At 34.8% G+C, this 22,225-nt stretch overlaps 1 protein-coding gene and 2 pseudogenes across 1 annotated transcript; 1 reads left to right on the plus strand and 2 right to left on the minus strand.

Annotated features, from left to right (window-relative positions):
- Positions 1–90: 90 nt before the first annotated feature.
- On the minus strand, positions 91–20,606 carry LOC119511330 (annotated as a pseudogene).
- Positions 397–2,001, minus strand: LOC119511866 (annotated as a pseudogene).
- LOC119511475 (olfactory receptor 8K3-like) lies at positions 10,303–11,238 on the plus strand. The gene has a single exon (XM_037805917.1). It carries the CDS (start codon positions 10,303–10,305, stop codon positions 11,236–11,238), a length of 936 nt encoding a protein of 311 aa, XP_037661845.1.
- Positions 20,607–22,225: the final 1,619 nt, after the last annotated feature.

Raw genomic sequence — 22,225 nt, forward strand, 5'->3', positions numbered from 1 at the left:
TCCTTGTAACTTTAAGTTTGCTCCTTAACTTTGACTTTCAGTGACATAATGGAAACTTTCCTCAACCATCTCTTCAATTACTTGTAGGGTCTAAAATGACATCAATTTAGAGGAAGAGCATGAATTTTTCAGGATTTTCTTTATGGCAGCCTTCCCATCCTTTTTCTGCAGGCTGTAAATTAGGGGATTCAGCATGGATATCACCAGGGTTTAAAACACTGAAGCCATTTGATCAGTATCTAATGAATGGTTAGTTTGTGGTTGCAAATACATGAATAGCAGTATCCCATAGAAAACTGTGACTGCCATCATGTGTGAAGCACAAGTGCAAAAAGCTTTTTCCTTCCTCCTGATGAATGTATCTTAGAATGGACAAAACAATGTTGAGATAGGACACTAAAACCTATAGTAATGAAGAAAAACAAATTTATAGCAAGAACTCTCATGGTTAGGTCCACTTGCATGCCCTGAGCATTTTGTGGATGTTCTGTAGCCTGGGCTGACATTGTAGGACCTAGGTTGGGAGGAAGGGTATGAATAAGTGAAGCCTCCTCTAAAGTCCAGACCCATTTAGGCCCACTGCAGAGAGCAACACTGTAATTTCCTGGATGCCTTATTGTATCCAAATGCGACCAAGATATAAAGCTGTTCCATCTCATTCTTACAGTGGTTTGGTTTTGGGGGAAATTGTTGGTTGGCTTGTCATGATCAGTATTCACAGCCTCCATATTGAGTTTAATTGTTTCCACTTTGCACCTATAGGCCAGAGTTGTAAGTTTGAAGATGGTATGGAGAGTGCACATCGAGTATGGTAGCTCATCTGATGCTGCCAGGAAGGTCAGCTCAGTGTTGATTCTATAGCCAAGCAGGAACAAGGAGCTCCAGCAGCAACCACCCTCCACTGGGACTTTTGTACCAGTACAGCTAATTTAGCAAGTGCTTGACTCAGGGGTTGCTGGGAGCCCAACAATGCTGCCTGCACTCTTACCTGAGAAGAAGGCCAGAAGACAGTGCATGACAGCTTGGTGGATGATAATGAGGACATTGCCCTGATTCTCCAGCTCCATGATGACAGGATCCAGCCACTGTACCAGGTCCTGGTATGATTCCATACCAGGATACTGATACAGATATTTTTCTTGAAAATGAATGGCAAACTCTGCTGGGTACTGATTCTCAAACTCTGTATGTCATCTCCTTGCACACACCAGCATTAATCTCATTCAGAATCTTCCACTGCTCATAAGACCCCAGGAATTCAATAGTCTAGATATCCTCTCCAATTGACTTGTGCTTTGAGGTTTGAAGTTCACTATCTCTTCTTCCTCCAGAAAATTCCTTAGATCTTGAGCAAACTGTTTTCCCTGCAATGAGAGTTCAGAGTCACCTCTGATCTTCCCTAAGATTTTGAACTCACTCTCTCTATGCCAACAAAGGTAAATGGTGTCAGGCTGGACATGGATATTCATGAGGTAGTAGGCTATCTTACTCTGGATAGAGTCTTGGACTCTGTTCACTACAAATTAATGGCCCACATTTATCACCTTGATAAAATAATGATTCTTGTCATAATTGTCTGGGTTGAGGGGCTGAGGAGTGACTTTGTAGCACTCGATTCTCTTCAGGAAGTCTTCCATCACATTCTCCCTGTTCCTTTTAGGGTAGTCAGGGCTCGACATCTTTATGTACAAGATGTTGGCAGCAATGACATCAGGATCATCACAGACAAGACTCCATAAACAATACCTTAAAGGAATTCTCCTTTAAGACCTCATTGTCAGGTTTGAGGAAGTCATGGGACTTATAGGACTTGACTGCTTCATACTGATACACTCCAAGATTGAACACTTTGGTGGGTACCACAATCCTTCTGAGTTAGTATGTGAGTTTCTTTGACAGGTATGTTTTGCTCCAGGGTAGCAAGCCAATCAGAAGGATGACAGTCAGGGAGTTGGTCATGTATGAGGCTCATGAACATTTCCATGAAGCTGAGAGATCTGGGGTTTTGATTTTCTGTTCTGTTCCGTTCTGAGAAAGAAGACATAGCAGCTCTTCAGGAGACCTCCTATGATTCCTCCTACAATTCTTCCTGGCAGTGGCCCTGGCACTTCCCTAGTGATGAGGAGGATCACAGCAGACGTCTGTGGCCAATGCTGGGCACACATAGAGTGATATGCCTTTTTAAGGACATAAATCAACCTTCCTAGAAAAGCTGCCTATGTAAGGAGAAGTGAAGTGGAATTGGGAATGAAGACTAATAATTATTATGGCATAAGGAATGAAGGTAGGATGTACTCAATTTATTTGTGAGATAAAAAGAAAGGTATAAAATAAGTAACACACATATTCATAATTTGTATTCTTTCTGAATCTGTAAAAAATATTTTAGGGCATGTTAAAGAAGTTTAACTTCATCCTCAGAGATAAAACTTGGAAGAAGCCATGTGTAAAATGCTGAATATTGAAATAATTTTTGGTAAATTAAAGTTGTGTGTCCAACAAATAATTCACTTATATAAAGGTGCTTGAGAGAGGGTTGTACAAAATAACACAGGAAAGTAAGGAAATCATATGTAAACTAATGTTTCTCAACAGGGAAATCACATTTAACCTGGGTAATTAACAAAGACCAAGCAGCATCATTTCCTGTTCTCAGATGCTTTGGGAATAATATCAAATTACCTTCAAGCTCCCAGGTATCTGTCTCAAAGGGGAGAAATACTCATAAATTCCTCTGATTTCAGTGAGGTTAGCAAACACATGAGGGAGCAGTAGCACAATTTTTCACTTAAGGTGAGTAGAGGACTCTAGTCATGACTATCAGATTAGCTCCAGTGACAATTCTTGTCTCCTGGTTACAATTTAAATTATGTAAGTGACAATAATACCAATGCCAGACTCAGCACAGCATGCCATACATATTTTCTCATTTTAAATGATGTTTTCTGGAGTAACTTTGTATTTTTAGCATCATTATTATGCTCTTTGAAGAAAGCAAAGACTCTGTTTCTATATTTATGATTTCTCTATTAATACTGGCAACCTAAACAATGAAAATTCTGAAAGGTAAGGGTGAAAGGACCATTTGAAAGCTTCATCTGGAATTGGCCTTAAGATAGATGGTGATGATCAGGTCAGGGTTACTGATACTGAAGAAGTGTTTATGTTACAAATACTCATAGTTCCCAATGAGAGCTTCCAGTAATTCAGTAATGTAATATTAGCATTATCATTGTCTCCTACTGGTTGTACCTACACAGTTTCATTTGTGGCATGGATATCTGTGCTCTCATTTTACCAATACCTTATACAATACATGAATTGTCAGAGTTTAAATTTCCTACTTAGCAGATCCTTTGAGAAAGACCTGGGTATATGATGTTTAATTGGTAGGTGGTTCCAGGAGTATAAATGTGGAAATGAAGAATGTGGGACAGGGAAGGGCAAAAAGCTAACAGTGTGTAGTAGAAAGCAAGTTAGTGCTATAAGCAAGTGAGACCCAATCACTTGAAATGCTTTGATGTGCCCTGCAGAAATCTTCTTGGAATTGTCCTAAGGTCAGAGAAGCTACAGTTTGGACACAACTGCAAAGCACAGCAGAGGTGACCCAATGTGATAGGGACTATGGAGACAGATGTTTCTGCAACAGTGATATTTACAATGGCAAATTGATGGCCAAGTCAAAATAAAATATTAATTATTTGGGGTTAGGCAAAATAATAAAATGCCTTGCACCATACTATTTTGTATTAAATTTGCTGGGGTTTCCATATGGATACTGAGGTTGAAGACTTGGAATTATCTCTGAATATATTTCTAATGAGGGCCAAACTGAGCTTAAAATCAGCACAATTAAAGGGTGAGGGAGGGTCAGTCCTTAGATGAATTGTGTCAGGTATGCCAATTGTGCTTATCAGTATTGGTGAACTTGCCATGCATTAGACACTGATAACTGTATTAGAAAAGTTATTTTGGAAACAATAAGAGAGGAACAGAAGTGGCTGTATGAAGGAGGCAGAGATATAATTGTATCACCAGTGAAGAAACCTCATGGATTGCCAACCACTGCCAGGATGGTCTGAACAACACCTTGATTTAGACTTCTATCCCCCAGAACAATACAGTTATTTTATTTAAGGAAACTAGTCTATGGTACTTTGTTACAGTATCTCTGGAAAACTAAGGCTTTCCTACAATGAATTTTATACCACAATTGAAGAAGGAAAAGGAGAAGGAGAAGGATGAATCTCACATGCATACTACTAAATGAAAGAAATGTTAACTTCCCTAAAAACTTACACTGGGATATACTATTCCGAAACATATTGAGCTATACTCCTACCTTTGGACAGTTTGTAAAAGTTATACATATTTAAAGATGTATCATACAGTTAAAGAAGCACTGCATGTATGTAAGAATTCAAGGTTGATTTCATGTATGAAAATCAATCTATGCAATAAAATCATAATTTAAAATTAAAATGGGCATATGATAAAATTCAACATCAGTTTAAAATAAAATTTCTAGGAAAATAGTATAAAACAACATATCAATCTAATAAATGATATCTCTAAAATTCTTACATTTGATATGTGCATTTGTTTATATGTATATTATATTTCAATAAGTTAAAAATGCAAAATATAAAGAAAAAAATGACTGTACATTGTTACAGTCATCCTTATTTTTTTTTCCCTTGTTATTTTTCCCTTATTTTTCCCTTGTTACTTTATTTTTCCCTTGTTATTTTTCCCTTGTTATTTTTCCCTTGTTGAATTTTCAAAACAATATGATAGGCAGTGTTTAATCACTTCTCCATTTTGTCCTAAGCCATAAAACAATGCATAAGCCACTCTAACAAATGTGGACTTTTAAGGGTCACAAGACAGATAAAAATACCTGTCCTACAGGTACAATATTTTAATTCCAAATCTCTAGGTGACAGGAGAAGAGATTTAACCAAAAGAAATAGTGGAAAGTTATCAAAAATATCTTTTCTCTTATGGGGATTTATAGGTGTCATTTGAAATTAGTACATATCCCATTGGCTTGCATTTAAGACTTCAAATGCTTTAGATAAAATTAATAAATTTTGTGCCTTCTCCTAAAGGACAGTCTCAAAGGAGGAAAGAAACCCATAAATTCTTCTTGTTGGGTTGTGTTAAGAGCACTTGGGGAACAAAGACATAATTCTCAATTAAGGTAAATAATATCCTGTCCTGTTCATGGGACAGGATGTGTGTGTACCCCAGTAAAACATGTTCTTAAATCCAATCCATTCCTTGGGTGTGAAACCTTCATAAGTAGGACCTTTTGATGAAGTTACTTCAGTTAAGCTGTAGCCCATCTTCATCAGGATGGATCACAATCCTATGCTAGAGTACTTTGGAAGTAGAGTGAAATTCATAAAGAGATAAGAGAAATTCACAGGAGTCAAGAAGCTAACCCTAAGTGAAGGGAGAGACCATATGATAGAGGAGGCAAGAATTGCCAGCAGTCAGCCCCAGAACACCAGTCTTTGGGAAGAAAGCATTCCCTCAGTGATGTCTTGATTTGGCCTTTGTTCTGGCCTCAAAACTTGATCAAATTCCCACTGTTTATTGTGACCCATTTCATGGTATTTGATTGAGCAGCCTAGGAAACTAAAAAAGGGACTGTCCCTCTAATTTCCAGTGGCCCTTCATGACCCCCATTTTCCAATTAACCTGTTTTCTCTAGAGCCTAATCTCAGTGACTTAGAAATATGCATAAATAATCTGCCTTGAGACATGATTTTCTGGGACTAGTGTGGTATGTCCACAACATTTATTATGGTCTTTGAAGAAAGCTAGAGCAGACTTCTACATTCAAGTCTTCTCTAGTTAATTGATATTCTTTGGACAGTACAAAGATTCACTCACTGAGGAGAGAAAAATCCCATACCAACATTCCTAAAATTTTCATGATTATTTTCTGTCATTTGTACCCACAACCAAGGTATCAAGTATTATATTGTCATCTGTAGTTAATCAGGTTTGTTTCAGAATTAACCTCAAAATTTCCAATAGTGCTTTCCATTTATTTTTAATTGAAAGAGCATTATCAATATTTTCTATGATCCTTGCATTTACGGTGCCTTGAATATGCCCTGTATATTTGACATATTTTTCAAATCTACCAGTATAATTCAAATGATCAATGTCATTGCAAGGCACCACTATTAGTTGGAGGTGAGGACAAATGAAAATATTAAAGTGTAAGTTTCAGTACAGTGTGACTCAAACACACAGTAATGCTTAATGAGTAAGAGGACTGCCCCCTGGACATTACCTGCAAAGCTTTGAGGACTCTTTGAAAACTCATCTGAATTATCATTTGAATGACTAACACACATCTAAAGGAGATGAGAACTAAATTTGAAATCTGTTCAAATATAGGTTTAAGCAAAAAACTGTCCTTTCAAAATTATGGAGCAGGAATATTATATTTGGCTTTAAATTGTATCATTGTCCACTACTTATTTATTAAGTGTCTACAGGTCTTTTTCTGTTATCTTTCACTCAAAAAGAACATTGATATTTAAATAAATTTGTTGAAATCTGTATTTTTCATGCTCTCTTGTAGTAGAAATACATTTATTTTAATGCATTTTTTATTGTGAGCTTTAACATGCATACATAACAGTGATAACTTTCAAAGTACATTTTAGCAAGCAGTTTGAGAGCAACTATCAAAGAATACCATGTGTCACAGTTCCACGACTTTAGCCATTTTCATTATTGTAAGATATAACCTGCATACAGAAAAGTGTTATTATTTGATGTATACCTCAACAAGTAGTTATATAGATAATTTCAAAAATCGTTATGGGTTACAGTTCCACAATTTCAGTTCTTTTCCTATTATGCAATATAGGGTATATGCACAATGGTGAAGACTTTCAAAGCACAATTCAATGGAGAGCTGTAGAGCAAATTTCAAAGGATGTTATAGTTTAAAGTTCCACCTGCCATTTACCTCATTCCAGCTGTTCCTTCACCTTTTTGACAAATTCCTTTGAGGTACAGAAGCTTTTGATTTTGCAGAGTTCCTATATATTTATTTTTTCTTTTGCTGCTTATGCTTTGGATGTAAGGTCATTTACTTTTATTTTATTGTTGAAAGCTGCATTGGAATTTGGAGTTGGCCCTGGGAAATGATTTGACTTCCCTAATTTCCTCTTATGATCTGGTTTTATAGTGCCATGACAGTGCAAAGCTAGACCAGTTATATATTTAAGTTTTTTTTCTTTTGGTTACTATCTTTATTCATCCTTTCTCTTTCTACCTGTTTCTGACTTTGGAATTAAAATGAGTGTCATGTAGACAACATATAGTGGCATCCATTTCTTACATCTATGTAAGCCTTTGGGCTGATCCCTCAGATAGCTATCAGACAGATCAAGACACACTACTTAAGTTAGAGAATATGATCAATATTTCCCCCTGGAACCATCAGGAAGCCCCAGGAGGATGGGCCAACATCATTTTGGCTGGCTTGGAGGTGGAGAATGGGGTATGGTAAGTTGAAATGCCACAGCATTCTCAAACCAATATGTAAATGTTACATCCTTCATTAAGCATTTAGATGGACACTGGACATGTTTTATTAGATTCCTGAAGTCCCAAAACCTTGATTCTCTATGACATTTTTTGACAGTTTAATCCCCTCTTCAGTGGAAGGCTGGGGCTTCTGAGTTCCCTGCTCTGCCACTTTCATTAACATCTAACTGTGAAAGGCATTTCTTAATTAATAATATCTATGTCTCACAAAATTGTCAATTCCTTTGTAATTCAGTCATCAATTCAATTCTATTACAAGGGGTAATGTCTTTATTTGATGGAGTATAAAATAAAGATAAGAAGATAGTATTTGAATCTATGAACACATAGATTCTACAGAATAGTTTAAGTTGTATGTTGTTGACATCATCTATGTAGCAATATCTCTTGTCTGAGCCATGCAGATTAAATTAAAACAAAACTGGGAGTTTAATGTTTGTGAGTGGGGCATATACTTTTGTTTCTCTTAGCCAGCATTGCTTCCCTGCACTGGGTTATTTGGTATATTTCTTGTTGTTCATCTAGTCCCCAGAGGAATCTGAGGTTTGATCATTGCTCTTTTATAGCTCTGTGTCCTAGAATATTGGACATTCACATGAGGATTTTAGGTAAAAATCAAATCATCATGTTTTTTAATAGTTCTATATCTACCTTAGTATAAAGTAAAATAATTATAGTCACACTTTAAATATTTGTTTCTATGGATAAATAAAAACAATTAAGTATTGTTTTTCAATTCACCTTTCTCAGACTACATTGATGATGGTTGCCATAAGTAAGTGTTACCCAGTTATCAAAAAATCATCAGACTGTTTGTTGTGTGTGTGTATGTGATTAATGATGATTAAATGACAATTTAAAGAAAATTAATTTACTGATTATATTTAGGTCTGATAAAGAAGATGTGTATCTTTGCTAAATTATCTGTCATAGTAGATATTCAAAATGTAACATCTGAAATGATAAATAATTGAAGAAATGATTTACAAATGCTATAAACAGGAGAAAAAGTAAAAGCAGAAGCAGTTAATATGATCTTTTCCATCCACATTTGATTCATGAGCATACAATCTAGGCAAAGGGAATAGGGGTGCTGACATGTAGAGCCCAGGGGCAGTTTCTTTTCATTATAATATAGTCTTTGCTCTTAATTATTAAACTCCCTGTATGTTTTCCCACATTAAGAAAATTTAAAAATTGCTATCACACTTTCCTGTGTAGGTCTACTTTATCCCCCAGTGTTCAGCCTTTTCTGTGTCTAATTGGAAGTTACAACATAAAGATTCTGATCGTCATTTGAAATTTCCTTAAAAGAAGTGAAACTTATAAATAATCTGTCACAGTTTTCCTTTTTGTGTTGCCTCTCAAACACTTTTAAGGACATTACTTATTTTAACCTATTTTATCTGGAGGTATAATGGATTTATTATGAATATTTTAAGCATGAAATAAAATAGAAATGGAAACTCAACTGTAATTCATTTACCAGCACCATGAATTCAACAATTATGAAAATTCAGTGTATGTGTGTGTGTCTGTCTGTAGAAAGAGAGAGAGATTAGACAGATATAATATGCTGGAGCATTGGAAAGTAATTAGCAAACATCATTCAATTTCACTCCCTTAATATTTCAGCATTGATCTCATAAGTCAAAATATTCTCTTCATAGAACTTCATATCACTTTCAAACCTAAGAACAAATGCAAAAGATACTGCCCAAAGTAGAAATGCCTAATTTATTGCCTCAATTAAAATGAAGCCATTTGTCACAAAAATATATTGTATATATACTATCATTCACCTTTCTTCTCTTTCTCTTTCTTTCTCTCTTTCTCCCCCTCCTTCCTTTCTTCCTTCCTTGCTTCCTGCCTCCCTCCCTTCCTCCATTTCTCTCTTTCTCTCTCTCTCTCTCTCTCTCTCTCTTTCTCTCTCTCTGTCTTTCCTACTGGAATCCAATCAAGAAAACCATTTAGGATTTCTTTTTTAGATTTCCATTGCATTAATTATATTAATGATAAATTCTTCTTTAATGATATCAACTTTTGGATGAGATGAGATATATTATCTCCTCAAATGTCTTCACATTATTTCTGGTAAAATTTACATAGTTCCTCCACCCACTGTGTTGCCTATAAAATGGAAGTAAGTTCTCAATTGTGACTATATTTATGATAAGCATTTTTGTCACTAATATTTCATAGTCATGGTGCATAATCCATACTTCATATCATTAGGAGGCACAGGATGTTAGGTTGTTGTATTATTATTAGTGTTAAATTAATTCAGTCTTAAGGATTTAATGGTAAGATCTCTTCCATGGTATGTTTTTCATTTTCAACTAAAAATACGGAGGATAAAATTTGACACAGTAAGAATATGATCTTCTAAACAATTTTACACCAAATGATAGTAAAGTCTCTGAATGAAGATTACAAAATCTTTATTTTATTCATGATGGACACCATTCAACTATTTTTTTTATGAACTGTTTACTCTGCATAATGATTTTGTCAATTTACAAAGGGAGAGTTATTTTTGGCCACCAAAATTAGAAGAAAGATTTTTGTGGACTTGGAAGTTATGGATTGATGTTATGCAAATTATGTGTGTGTGTGTGTGTGTGTGTGTGTGTGTGTGTGCATATTTCAATCATATTTCCCTAAAGTTATTGGTTCTTCTTATAATTATTTCCAATGTAGGTTTTCTATTGAGTGGCCTGGATGTACACAAACAATCTCACAGTTCTGAATGAATTCATTTTACTGGGAATCACAGATATCCCTGAGCTGCAGACTCCACTATTCATGCTCTTCCTCCTTGTTTACATGGCCTCAGTGGTAGGTAACCTGGGCTTGATCATCCTCACCATGGTAGACTCTAGGCTACAAACACCCATGTACTTTTTCCTCAGACATCTGGCCTTCACTGATCTTGGTTATTCAACAGCTGTGGGACCAAAAATGTTAATTAATTTTCTTGCAGACCAACATACAATCTCACTTAATTGGTGTGCCATCCAACTCACTTTCCTTGGAATTTTTCTCACTGGTGAAATTTTCATTTTATCAGCAATGGCCTATGACCGCTATGTGGCTATCTGTAACCCACTGCTCTACACAGTCATCATGTCACAAAGAGCATGTCAGCTGCTGATGGTGATAATTTATCTCTATGGTGTTTTTGTGTCTTTGCTGATCACCATAAAAATTTTCTTATCTTCATTTTGTGGCTATAATATCATCAGGCATTTCTACTGTGATACTCTTCCCATGATATCTTTGCTCTGCTCAGACACACATGAAATTAAATTGATAGTACTCATCTTGTCAGCTTTTAATTTGGTGTCATCTCTTCTGATAGTCCTCACATCCTATATGCTGATCCTCATGGCCATCCTCAGGATGAACTCTGCAGAGGGCAGGCACAAGGCCTTCTCCACATGTGGCTCTCACCTGACAGTGGTGGCTGTCTTCTATGGAACTCTATTGTTTATGTATGCACAGCCCAAATCCAGTCAATCCTTTGATACTGACAAAATGGCCTCTGTGTTTTATACCTTGGTGATACCCATGCTGAATCCTATGGTCTACAGTTTGAGGAACAAAGAGGTGAAAAATGCCCTAAAGAATACCTGGAAAATATGTGCTAATTTTTGATTTAAAATTCACTGTAGTATTTGGTGACAATAAATTATATTATAGCTATTTAAAACTCCATGTGACATTTCTTTAGCCTAGGGATTGGCAGGAATCCATCAGTAAGATGTGTAGAAATACAGAAAGTATTTCCTTGTTTTCAAACCAAGTCCAACACTAAGAGATGACTAACTTCTGCTCAAACCCCAGATATGAGTGTATATTTAGTTTTAAATATGGGTTAAGTTCCATTCTTCCATTTTCTCATGTAGAATCTCTTTTCATGTCTCTTCCACTAAACAATTGCCTTAATGGCATTAAGGACTTTGTATAGTCCATTCACTATTTAATCTGAAGTTCCTACCACAGAAAAAGTTACAAAATACTTCCTGATAAAGATTATGGGAATTGATCCATTCTAGGCAACTAATGCACATTATTAATTGAAACAATCACAACTCCTGTATTTATGGGTCTTATATTCCCTTAGAAAGATGCAGAGAATAGTCAAAATGAGAAATGAATTATAGAGTATTATTGAACATAATGATTTATATGAAAATGAAATAGAACATGTAGTCAAAATGAGGGATGCATTTTTAATTAACCTAGCCAGGAGAGCTCTCTGAGAAGATAGTATTTAAGCAAATACATGAGGAATTGAATGAGTGGGCCATTAGGATATACACTGAGAGAAGTATATCCCTGCAGGAACTCTTGAATGATAGTATGACCATTATGTTGTGGAGAAACAGAATCAAAGTTTTGTGGAGCTGAGGATATGATGGGTAAATATAGGTGATAATGATATATTTTAATGCAGGACCTCACCATTACCATTACCTTACTATATAGGCCATTGTAAAATTCCTATTTATTCTGATTGAAAAATGTAAACTTTGGAGGATTTTGTACTGAGGAGATGTGATGTATCCTCAGCTACAGGATTGCTGTGGCTGTTGTTTAAATAATAGTTTACAGGGATTGGAAAATGGAAAAATCTAAGTGGTATTTATTATACATACTTTCAAGGGAATGTAGAGACTAAGGCCATAATGGAAGCAGTCATGTTATGAGAAATGATCCAATTATTGACATGTTTTAAAGAAAGTATCAATGATATTTCTTCATATTAATGTAGGATATAAGGGGTTTATTAAAAGTAGATTAATGAATAGAAAATAATGAAAATGCCAAATCTAGAACTCACCATCCATTTCCAACTAATTGGAAACATTAGGAACCCTATTTACTCTTCCATCTGAAACAAGAATAGGAAAACTAAGTCCAAACATTTGAAAAATTGATATTCATGCCATGACACTCTCATCATCAACTGAAGGAAAGTTTCCATGGTTTATGGAAAAGAAATGTGGGGAGCCTTAGGACTGAACAAACTTACTACTTTCAGTTATTTTCCAGATCACACTGTAAAAGGGGGAAATAGCAAAGTCAAACAGAATTCCTGAGTTAGACTGTACATTGCAGATTAATGAACTTGTAGATATAGTATCAGAAACTATCCAAAATGAAACACAGACAGCAAAAAGAATCAGTCATGAAGAGAGTGATAATGAGTTTTGGGACAACTTCAAGAAGCCCACATATATATGCAAATGAAGTTCCTAAATGAAGAAAGTATAAATTATTTAAAGAATTAATAAGTGGAAGTTTTCCAAATGCAGTAAAAAGCATAAGATTAACAAATTCCAGTAATATGAAATGCATAGAAAGCATACCTAAAGTCATGCCAAATTGCTTACAGTCATTGGGAAAAAATAAAAAATAAAAACTTACACAGCAAAGAGAAAAAGGCATGGGAAGAAAAATAAGCATGACATAACATTTCTTGTCAGAGGCAAAGCAATTGTGAAGAACATGGAGCAACAATATTAAAGTACTGATAAAGTAGCTGTGAATCTAGAATTCTTTTTTAATGCAATTTTATTGAAATATATTCACATACCATATGATCATCCAAAGGGTACAAAAGTTGTTCACAGTTTCATCATATAGTTGTGCATTCAACACCACAATCAATTCTTGAACATTTTCATTACTCCAAAAAATAAAGATAAGAATAAAAATAAAAGTAAAAAGAACATCCAAAACCTCCCATACTCCCCTCTACCATAGGGTTCATTTACTTTTTGTCCCCATTTTCTACTCATTTGTCCATACACTGGACAAAGTGAGTGAGAGCCATAACATTTTAACAATCACACCATATAAAGCTATATAGTTATATGATCACCTTCAAGAATCAAGGATACTGGATTACAGATCAACAGTTTCAGTTATTTCCTTCTAACTATTATAATAAAGTAAAAACTAAAAAGGGATATCTATATAACACATGAGTTACTCCAGAATGACGTCTCAACTCCATTTGAAATCTCTCAGCCACTGAAACTTTATTTTGTTTCAATTATCTTCCCCATTTTGGTCCAGGAGGCATTCTTAATCCCACAATGCAGGGTCCAGGCTCATGTCTGGGAAACATATTCCACATTGCCAGGGAGATTTATACCCTTGGGAGTCATATCCCATGTAGGGGAAAGGACAGCGAATTTACATGCTGAGTGGGCTTAGAGAGAGAGGCCACATATGAGCAACAAAAGAGGCCCTCTGGGGGAGACTCTCAGGCACAATTATGAGTAGGCTTAGCCTCTTCTTTGTAGTAACAAGCTTCATAAGGCCAAACCCCAAGATGGAGGGCTTGGTCTGCTAAGCTGGTGGTCCCCTATGCTTGTGAGAATTTCAGGAATTCCCCAGCTGGGGAACTTTAATATTTCCATGTTTTTCCACAGTCCCTCAAGAGGGATTTGCAAATACTTTATATTCTCTGCCCAGATTACTCTGGGTTGTTTCAGGGCTTCATGCTAACCCATAAAAGTCTTCAAGGTCTCACACCCTAGTCAAGGTTCCATATAATTATGACATTTGAGTAAACTGACCATTCAAGATAAATTATATATTATGCTACAGAAAATATAGATTTTGCACCATATAACTATCTCTTCCTTTGGTCCCACACAGAAGCCAAAGTTTTAAAACTTTGTTAATATCATTCTCTACATTTTATTATGATCTACTCCAATCTCAACCAAGTCCATTTCATTCATATCTCCAATCAAAGTCTGATCTCCTTTTCAGCCTCTTTAACAGTTGATTCATGGGCCAATGCCAACACTCACAGCTGTTGGACTCTGGCTCTGAGTCCCAGCTGCCAAACAGACATCCAAAGTTCCAGGGACTGACCATGTCACACACAAACAGCTCAGAGTCCCCAAGTTTAGAAATAACTGCTGCAACTCATGAATAAAAGTTGTATAAAAATTCTTATATTTGTTCATTTAATCACATTCATTTACCACTCTAGGTTTCACTAAGTTATACAGTCCCAGTCTTTATCTTCTATCTTTCCTTCTGGTGTCATACAGACCCCTAACCTTCCTCTTTCAACCCTATTCCCAGTCACCTTTTTTCAGTGTACTTACAGTATTGTGCTACCATCAAACTGTATTGTGCTATCTACTTCAAAACTAGAATTCTTTACCCAGGGAACATATAGTTTGCAAAGTGATGCAGAATAATTTCAGGAAACAAATGCCAAAATAATCCATCAGTTGTAGACCTGTAATATAAGATATGTTGAAGATTGCCCTTCAGGTAGAAGTAAATTTATATCAGATAGAAATATGGATCTAGACAAAAGAAAGAAGAACACCAGAAATGATACCTAAACTTATGATCTTTTAATCAAATTATATCTCCTTTAAAGATAATTTAAAAGATAATTAACTGCTTAAATAATAATAAAAACATGACAAAAATTGCATGCGAAATGATATGATTGCCATTCAGTGTGGACTGTGACAAGTAAAAGGCCTTTACCATCTATACCATGAACTCTAACACAAACACTATAATATAATAAAAATTATAGTTCATTAGACCACAATAAAAAGATCAATGATCAGTTAATCTAAAAGGAAACAGAAAAGCAGGAAAAGGGAAAAAAAAAACTGTGGGACACATGTTTAAGGACAGCATAGATAATAAGGAATGATCATCATAAATAATTTGTTGTGTCATCAGGAGACACAGATAACTCTCTGTCTCCAACTTGGTTGCCACTGCCATTATAAGGTCAGCAACAAAATGAAAAGAAGATAGAGAAAAATCTGTGTCCTTAAATAAACTTACATAAGCATGCACAGAGTTTGTAGATGAAGAATAAGTTTCCCATCAGAGGATGTGGGAAGTTTATGAAATCACATAATGAATCATATAATCAGAAGCCAGGAATGATTAGTATTATGGTTAATTTCATGTGTCAACTCGACTAGGTTATAGTGTCCAGTTGTTTGATCAAGCAAGCACTGGTCTGATTGCTATTGTGAGGGCAATAGTAACCAGGTTTGACTGGTAACATTTACAACCAACAAAGGTGATGGCCTTTGGCAATGAGAGGAGTATCCTCATCCAATCAGTTGGATGCCTTACAGTGAGGAATGAGAATTTCAGTAGTCAGAAAGAATTGTCATCACTAATTCAGCCAGCCCTCTTCCTCTGTGGAACTCAATTATCAGCTTTATTGGATTTTCCAACTTGCAGCCTACCCTACAGAATCCAGAATTGACAATCCAATGATGAAGAAAGCCAATTCCTATAATAAACCTCTTAATATTTATACAATAATATAAATCTCCTATTGGTCTGTTTCTCTGGAGAACCCTGACTAATACAGTGGGGTAGAAGTGATATTTATTTGCTATCTAACTTATGAGGATTAATTTCTGTATATCAGGTAAAAATCTACTTGTGACTTATAATTAGTTTGTGTTCAGGAGTCAGAGATAATGAAATGATATCTATTAAATATATTATAAAGTACACTTTTTCCTTTGCCACAGCTTATTAAGAAAAATTCTATAATGAATATTAAATACGAAGGTTGCATGCATTCTTCAAGTCTCAGTGTAAGACAGTTTTTACCTCTGTATTCATTAAGCTATTGAATAAGGAGCATGGGGATAACTAAAGTGTAAAACACAGAGGTCATTTTATCAGTATCAGTGGAGTGACCAGATTTGTGCTGCACATAATTAAATACTAGGGTCCAATAGAGCAAAACCACCACTATCAGATGAGAACTGCATGTGGAGAAGCCTGCCCTCACCTGAGCACATCCTCAGGATTGCATAATTAACATTTATGAAACAAAAATAATCAGAACTGAATAAATGAATGTAATAAAAGCAAAGACCAAAACCCACAGCTGTTTGGAGTGAGTATCTGAGTGAGTTAGCCCGAGGAGAGGCATGTCATCACAGTAGAAATGATTGATGATATTGGAGGGGCAGTAAGAGAGGCAGAATGTGAGGATGGTATGAAACAGCACAATAAGGAAGCTGCAGCTATAGGGGGCTGGTACAAGAAGAATGCAGATTCCTGAGGACATTGTGACCATATACAGGAGGGGATTAAAAATGACCACCTGTCAATCATAGGCCATGGAAGCCAGTGACAAGCACTCTGACACCATGTAAGTGAGGAAGCAGCCTAATTGAGCAGCACACTGTTTGAAAGTGATAATATTTTGGTTGTACAAAAATTTCCAAGCATTTTGGGCATAATGACTGAGGCATAACCAAAATTGACAAAAGCCAGATTGCTAAGGAAGAAGCATATTGGCGTGTTGAGTCTTGTATCTGTCATAGTGACTAGGATTAAACTCAGGTTACCCACTAATGTGCAAAGATAGGTGGACAAGAAAACCACAGAGAGGGACATCTTCAATTCCTGATGATCTGTAAGTCCTGGAAGAATAAATTCTGTCACCAGGGTGCAATTAATCTGAGCCTTGTGTCTCTCCAGGATGTCTGCGGATGAGGAATAAGAGTTTCATTGATAATGTAGGGATTGTTAGCAAACTGGGAGCTGTGACTCAGAAAGAATACAGAAAGAGATATTTGTAGGAAAGGAGTATTCTATTCCCCAAGATTTTATATAGAAGCTGTGAAACAGTCCACATTGCCTTAGTTTTTATTCAAAACTTTTGTATATTACATTATTTAAAGCTTCTACCTGACTTGTTTAAAATGTTTAAACTATCATTTTGGTTAAAGAAATGTTAATATTATTAACAGAGAGGAAACCAAAGCTGTGCTGACAGGGCTCTGACAGATCTATCATTCTTTCAGTGCAGACATGAACTTCACATTGCCACAGTGCTGGAAGAAATATGGTCATGTATATTTCTTTTTCAATCATCAACCACATAGAGGACACTATAGGTTGTTAATAACCTTCATAATTAAGTCAATATTGCAACTACTGAAAATGTGGGTCCTTATGGAAGAAAGAATGAGAAATGTTCTACAAGTATTCACGTCATTGTTTTCTCATCAATCCCTTTTGTAAACATAATATTATTATTCCCATTTTACAGATGAGGAAGAGGAACGTGAAAGCAAAATACTAGTTCAATAATTATGGAAAATACTTAAAAAACAAACAAACAATTCAGGAGCATGGTGGCATCCCTGGGCAAGGCATATTACTCTAAATTTAATAAAGAGGCAGATCTTACCAATGAATCCAATGAAATCAAAATATTTAGCAGTCAAAAAATACATTTAATCCCAAGTTCATTTTTACTGTGGCTGAAAATATAAAATCAGTTTACACAATTAAATAAGGAATAACTAGTAGAAGGAATTCTGCAGAGGGACATGAAATGCCAAATCACAGTTTTTTTTATTCAAGAGTTCAGAAACTATATAGGGGTTCATGCATAAACTCACCCAATGGCCTCATTCAATAAAAATTCACAGGCTTCTAATTCATAGTTGTTTTAATCATTGTGAGTGTCCCTGTGTGACTCATAGCTTAGGCTACACTGCTGCCATCATTTTCCTCTCTCTCATATCTCATTCCAAACAAGGGTACATAGTATCATGAATAAACATGTAATAAAGATCATGCCCAGTGAACAGAGCTCGGCTGCTCAGTATAACAAATCCAGTGTAGTAAATTAAAGATATCACCTTTACCATCAGACTGAAAACAATATAACAATATTTTAACTTTGATTCACTAGTAATTTTATACTAAAAGATACTACATCCTTCTTATTTTTAGTGTCTCTATGATTCTATGTACATAATCAGGATATTTTATATTTCAGAGAAATAAAAAGATTCCAAAGGTCTATGTGAACTCCTTGCTCACTAAAGCATCTATTATAGTTGCTCATTTTACAACTAGCCACACATCTAGAAGTTTATAAATAATAAAGGAAACATGAGCTAATGCCAAGTATAAACTAAAGGCTTTATCACAATGTTAGTTAACTGATTAAAGAAAACTTTTTTTCTTCTCCTTAAGTTGGGGAGTTTAGTAGATAATCTGTTGGATCCCTTACAATTAAAAGAGAGCAGTTTATTAAGAGTCTGTTTTATTAGTTCCTTCTGTTCTCACTGATATCTATCTGATAGATGAAGGCATTCCAGTAAAAGAAAGGATGTAGAAAGAATTTTATTGATTTCACACTCCTCTTACATGGTGGAGAAAATCACATTGCTGACCAGTGTGCTGGTCTCAGTAGAACTGTGTCAACACTATGATGGCACTCAATGGCCATGGGAAACTAACAAAGTTTTAATATCTTACCTAGGCACTCAACTGGTTTCTCATAGATTAAGACTCTAGAATGAGGGTTCTATTTATCACCATTTTAAAGTGCCTTGTTTTTTCACTGCAAACTCATCCCCTAAAATTCTCTGCCTCAATCACTACACTCTAGCATTCTGCAGTTTCTAAAACATGTCAGTCATGTTCTAGTTTCAATATATGTGCTACAGCAACTGCCTCTGTCCTCCTCCTCTAAATAGTCATAAGGCTTCCTCATTATCTGATAGTGCTGTCTATGCTTGCTTCTTTATTATCCAACTTTCCACTCAAACAGAAGCTTCACAAGGGAAGGAAATGCTTTGTTCACCATAAAATTCTTGTAACTTAGGATATGTTCCTGTCACATTTAGTACACGATAAATATTTTTGAAAAAGTATAATATGTAAATTTTCATGTAGCCCATGGTCATTTTGTTGAATAGTATATTATCTATTTTTTTTTCATTTTGTCTGATTCAGGAAAAAGAAATTAAACCTAAATCAACAATCAATGTTCATTAGCCAGCTTGGTATTTGATGTGGCTATTAAAACAATCATTGCTTGCAAGTTCAGGACTCTCTTTATGTAGATGAAGGTTGATGATTTTATTTAATTTTATCATCAGACACCAGACCACATTATTAGTTATTATTATTTCATTAATAGCAATAATCACATCATATTGCTAACCAACTCCAGTGCTCTCTCAACTCCTCTAATGGAGAATTTTGTACTGCTTCAACATTGTTTTTGTCACTTGGCTTGTGTAGGTGGAGTTTACCTTTTTGGGGGACTTTTGTTAATCATAATTTGAAAGCTGTTGAGAGTATGAAATAGGTATGCTTTGACTCTCCCCTCCTCTTAAAAGTTTCCACTGGGATGCTGTTTTTAATCTCACATTCCTTCCTGAGTCATGACAGAGGGTTGCTATGTGAAAACTTTGGGGTTGAGCCTATCTAAACAAAATAAATATGTAGAATTCTTCTTATTTAGGGAAAATATAAAAGTTATGGAACTCCTGGAATCCCAAGTCTTTCAAAGAAATCACTGTCATTTCAATAAATTAAGAAATATTTTAAACATGGAGTACTGTCACAATCTAATTTTTAACTAGGAAAATCCTTTAAAATTAAATGTGCTTTCTTAAAATTGTAAAAGGTATGGTCATTTTTCCAAGAAATATCAGCTATTTAGATCTCAAATTCTGCCAGCTGACAAAATTTCCATTTGGATTCTTGAATTTATGATGGGAAATGAAGGGCAAGAGTTGACTCATACACCTTAGGTTCTCAAGAGTTACAACATAATCAATAAAATTGTCCCCATTAGAAAGTACAAGTGTTTTTGTTTTTTTTTCTTTTTCTTTTTTTTAAGGATTAAGGGAGATTCAATCATGGGTGATGGGAAATATTGGTGAGAAAAACTGTACTGGCAAAGCATACTTACTGGATACTAATTAGAGAGTCGTTATAGAATTATAAACTGGGTGACACTAAAGATTATATTGTCACAAAATTTCCAAATAGAGCTTGAGTACTGATTTGTGAGACAAATCTTCCTTATGGTAGTATTCTATTTAATAATCATAGAAGGAATAATGAGGGAAAAAGAAAAATTAGCAGTAGAACTGCAGACCAAAAATAGTTGCAGAACACATCAACTGACTAATTCTAAAATTACCCAGCAAGGTATCATTTGAGTCTACCATCACGGATTTTGAAGGCCACATTTTTATACACTATATCAGATAAATGTCTATTTTCTACATACTATGCTATTTTATTTTCTTTATGTTTAAGGCCAATCCAATTTTTGTATAAATGCCATGGAGGTATACGGAAGCCAATTTTTATTCTCTCTTGAGATCCAATTATATTCATGTTTACCCAACTACACATCAGGGAAATTTCATTGTGAGATTTAAATTGGCTATGCTTGGAATACTCACACCATGGAAATCAGCAAAGGCTAAGATCAGAGCTTTTTAGCTTATTTATCAGATAGCTGATTGTTAAACATTTAACAGCACACAACTGACTCACCTTCCTTTTTCTAACTTTTATATAAATCTTTAAAATATATTTTCCTGTTTGCTGTTATAAATAGCCCTCATTATAGTATCTTTCAGGACACTGATATAATGATAAATTTATATAAAATATCTCTACTGTTAGATACAATGCTAATGCTGTGAACTTGTCATAATAAAATTATGAAAATAAAATATTTTAACTATTTTTAAAATTGCCAAAAGTGGCAGCTACCTAAATATATTCTAACAGTTGTTTACTTAACTAAGTAATTGCATGCCTTAATAGTAAAATAATACATGGTTATTAAAGAGTATGTTTACATTTATTGATATTAAAATATAATATAATTTGGTAAAAAGTGAATCCTGTTAAATAAGTACTATAACAATAACTGATTTTTATATGTTCACTTCATGATCCATAGAACAAAGACAAAACAGAAAAGCTGAAATTGCATATGCCAAGATGCTAACAGTACTTATATTTGGGTGGTATTACAGTTGATGCATCTAAAGATCAGGGGATCAGAATCCACATTATATTATACAAAATATCTGGTTTAATAATTTACAAGACATTTAAAGAACATAGCAGCCCATAAATAGGGGGAAATAAAGCTGTTAATAGAAATTATGTCCTAGGGTCCCAGATGTCCAGAGTTAGTACACAAAGACTGCAAACAGTCATGATAAAAATGTTCAAAATATTAAAAGGAATTATGTTTAAAAGGTCAAAAGAAAGTATAGTTACAATGATTCCTCAAGTAAAAATAGAGTAATTATTGAAAAATTGAAATTCTGGAATTGATAAATAAATGACTGAAAATATTAAAAGGTCCCTAGATGGGTACACCAGCAGATTTGTGCTTGTAGAATAAAGAATTATTAGACTTGAAAATAGATGGATATAGATTATCTAAGCTAAAAACAAAGGAAAATTGAAGGAAAATGAACAGAACCTCAAGACCTATAGGACCTAATGGGAATTTGAGAAGAAAATGAGAGAGGAAAAGGGGGCAGAAATAATAACTGCAGAATAATGGTTGAAAACTTACTGAACTTGGTGAAAAACTTAAATCTATAACATGCAAGAACTTCAACAGGAGCCAAGTATTATTAACCCAAAGATATCCACGCATAGGCACATCATTCTTAAACTGGTGAGAGAAAGAAAGAAAACCTTGAAAGCATCTAGATAATTGATTTCCAAATGTACATCAACTAATAAATAGATTTTAAAAATATACAATATCCATACAAATACTATTCAGCAATAAATAGTCATGGGCTTATAA

The sequence above is a fragment of the Choloepus didactylus genome, chromosome 16 (genome assembly GCF_015220235.1).
Source record: "Choloepus didactylus isolate mChoDid1 chromosome 16, mChoDid1.pri, whole genome shotgun sequence".
In the NCBI taxonomy this organism is placed as follows: Eukaryota; Metazoa; Chordata; class Mammalia; order Pilosa; family Megalonychidae; genus Choloepus; species Choloepus didactylus.